Source organism: Sinocyclocheilus grahami, unplaced genomic scaffold (genome assembly GCF_001515645.1).
Source record: "Sinocyclocheilus grahami isolate Dianchi unplaced genomic scaffold, SAMN03320097.WGS_v1.1 scaffold1507.1, whole genome shotgun sequence".
NCBI lineage: Eukaryota > Metazoa > Chordata > Actinopteri > Cypriniformes > Cyprinidae > Sinocyclocheilus > Sinocyclocheilus grahami.
This window is the reverse complement of record NW_015506686.1, coordinates 112,849-115,313: the sequence shown is the minus strand read 5'-3', so window position 1 is coordinate 115,313 and position 2,465 is coordinate 112,849. Positions and strand designations below refer to the sequence as shown.

Genomic DNA, 2,465 nt, shown 5'->3' with positions numbered 1-2,465 from the left:
ACTCACGTGCACTTACACACACTCATTCTCACACTCACACACAGTCACACTCACATACACTCACACACACACTCACTCACACGCAGTCACTCTCACACACACACACACACACTGACACACACACACACAGTCACACTCACATGCACACACACGTAGTCACACTTACTCACACACACACACACACACACGCACTCACAAGCACTTACATGCACTCACACACAGTCACACATACATACACACACACACACACAAACACTCGCACACTCACACACACTCAAACGCTCGCACACACACTTAAACTCACACTTACACTTGCACACTCACACTCACAGATGATTTGTGATGTGATATGATGTGGTGTGTGTGTGTGTGTGTGTAAGACGTGCTCAGCTAGACTCCTGCATTACTGTATTATCACTCCATGCAGCTCTGGATCTCTCATAGGGAGATGATCAATAATATTGATGTCATAACCGCAGACAGAGGTAATCAGACTCTTACAGACAGACACACAGCGACTGAAACATGAACAGAGACAGAAGATGTGATCAGCTTCATGTTACATTACTACATCAGTTGTGTTGCTTCACTACCTTATGGAATAGTGGAAATTCCTTTAATTTTTTGTGCTGCACAACACAAGTTTACTGTTTAAACATTGAAGAAATATTGTGTTCTATTCTTTAAAAATACTTTTTTATAAACTATTATTTTTATTATTATTATTACTTTGAGAAGTAAAATGTACTGTACAGTACTGATACATTTTGTAACAATTTTTTTCAAGCTAAACTTTTATTTTGGCAGGTTGTAGTGAAGATCTTTAAGCTTCTGTGTGTATCTCCTGATAATTTTCAGAAAATAAATGGTGAAATGCTGGTGAAGTGACTCTCAGATGAAGTTCATGTGCTCATATATTGAGATGCAGACGAGTGTCATGTGTGTTTCAGAATGTGTAGTAGAGCAAACTGACACACACACAACATGCAGATTCACATTTACACAGCAGTGCTTTACATTCACAGACACTAGTGCATACGTGTACAGCCCTACTTTTGATTCATTCATCCAAATGTTGCCAAATTCAATGACATTCCTTGTTATAAGGAATTCCATTTTTATTACTGGATTCCGTCTACTTTTTCATGAGTACTATGAATTCAGACACACCACTCTTTTTTTCTTTTACTATATAGTGTAGTGCATATTCATTAATGGAGATACTCAAGCTCTCTGTCTCCGAGCAGGTTTTGCTGGGATCTCCTCATGCTGCTGCTGATGGTGGGAAACCTCATCATCCTCCCGGTGGGAATCACCTTCTTCAAGGACGAGAACACTCCTCCGTGGATCATCTTTAATGTGGTGTCGGACACGCTCTTCCTGGTGGATCTGGTGCTGAACTTCCGCACCGGGATCGTGAAAGAGGACAGTACGGAGATCCTGCTGGACCCCAAGGCCATCCGCCAGCGCTACCTGAAGAGCTGGTTCCTCGTGGACTTCGTGTCCTCGATCCCGGTGGATTACATCTTCCTGATGGTGGACCTGGAAGCTCACCTGGACTCAGAGGTCAGTCTCTCTCTCAGCAGAAGGCATTTTCTTGATTCAGGAATTTTATTAGAGTATTTTTCAAATTAAGAAATAGTTAAACATATGAAAAAAATTAATTAAACAGTGTAACCAGCAGTGTACTTTACTCTCCTTCATGTCCTTCAAAACCTCAATGACCTTCCGTCTTTCTTCAGTGAAGCACAAAAGAAGATATTTTGAGAAATGTCTCAGTGTTTTTGTTCATACAGTGAAAGTCAGTGGGGACCTAATTCATTTTTGGCTAAACTATCCATTTAACCAGCAAGTCATCCATGGTCAAGTCAAGTCACATTTATTTCTATAGCACTTTATGCAATGCAGATTGTTTAAAAGTAGCTTCACAGTGATGAACAGGAAGATAACAGTGTGAATGTTGTAAAATTAATCAATTATGAAACAAATTTCGGCTGTAAAGCAGCTCTACAGAAGACAATAGAGTCATTATTCAGATCAATTCAGTTTGGTTTTTATCCAGCAGTTAAATCAATAATATTACTGAATATGAAGTATCTTTTACTGTCCTACAGAAAGCAGTAAATGAACACTGGCTTTCTGTCTGTGTCTGTGTGTGTGTGTGTGTGTGTGTGTGTGTCTGAGTGTGTGTGTGTGTGTGTGTCTGAGTGTGTGTGTGTGTGTGTGTCTGAGTGTGTGTGTGTGTGTGTGTCTGAGTGTGTGTGTGTGTGTGTGTGTGTGTGTGGGTTTCTCCCGCAGGTGTACCGGACGGCCCGAGCGCTGCGGATTGTTCGATTCACCAAGATCCTGAGTCTGCTGCGCCTGCTGCGTCTGTCCCGACTCATACGCTACATCCACCAGTGGGAGGAGGTGAGACACACACACACACACTCACACTCACTCACGCACACACACACACACACTCA

General features: G+C 41.7%; 1 protein-coding gene across 3 annotated transcripts in view; it reads left to right on the top strand.

Moving 5' to 3' along the window:
• The window catches only part of LOC107570793 (potassium/sodium hyperpolarization-activated cyclic nucleotide-gated channel 3-like), a 29,964-nt gene that overhangs the window by 8,144 nt on the left and 19,355 nt on the right, over positions 1-2,465 (top strand). For all 3 annotated transcript variants that reach the window (XM_016257052.1, XM_016257051.1, XM_016257053.1), the window contains 2 exons: positions 1,248-1,566; positions 2,299-2,409. In XM_016257052.1, coding sequence (XP_016112538.1) covers positions 1,248-1,566; positions 2,299-2,409 — 430 coding nt within the window. The remainder of the gene's footprint in view (positions 1-1,247; positions 1,567-2,298; positions 2,410-2,465) is intronic.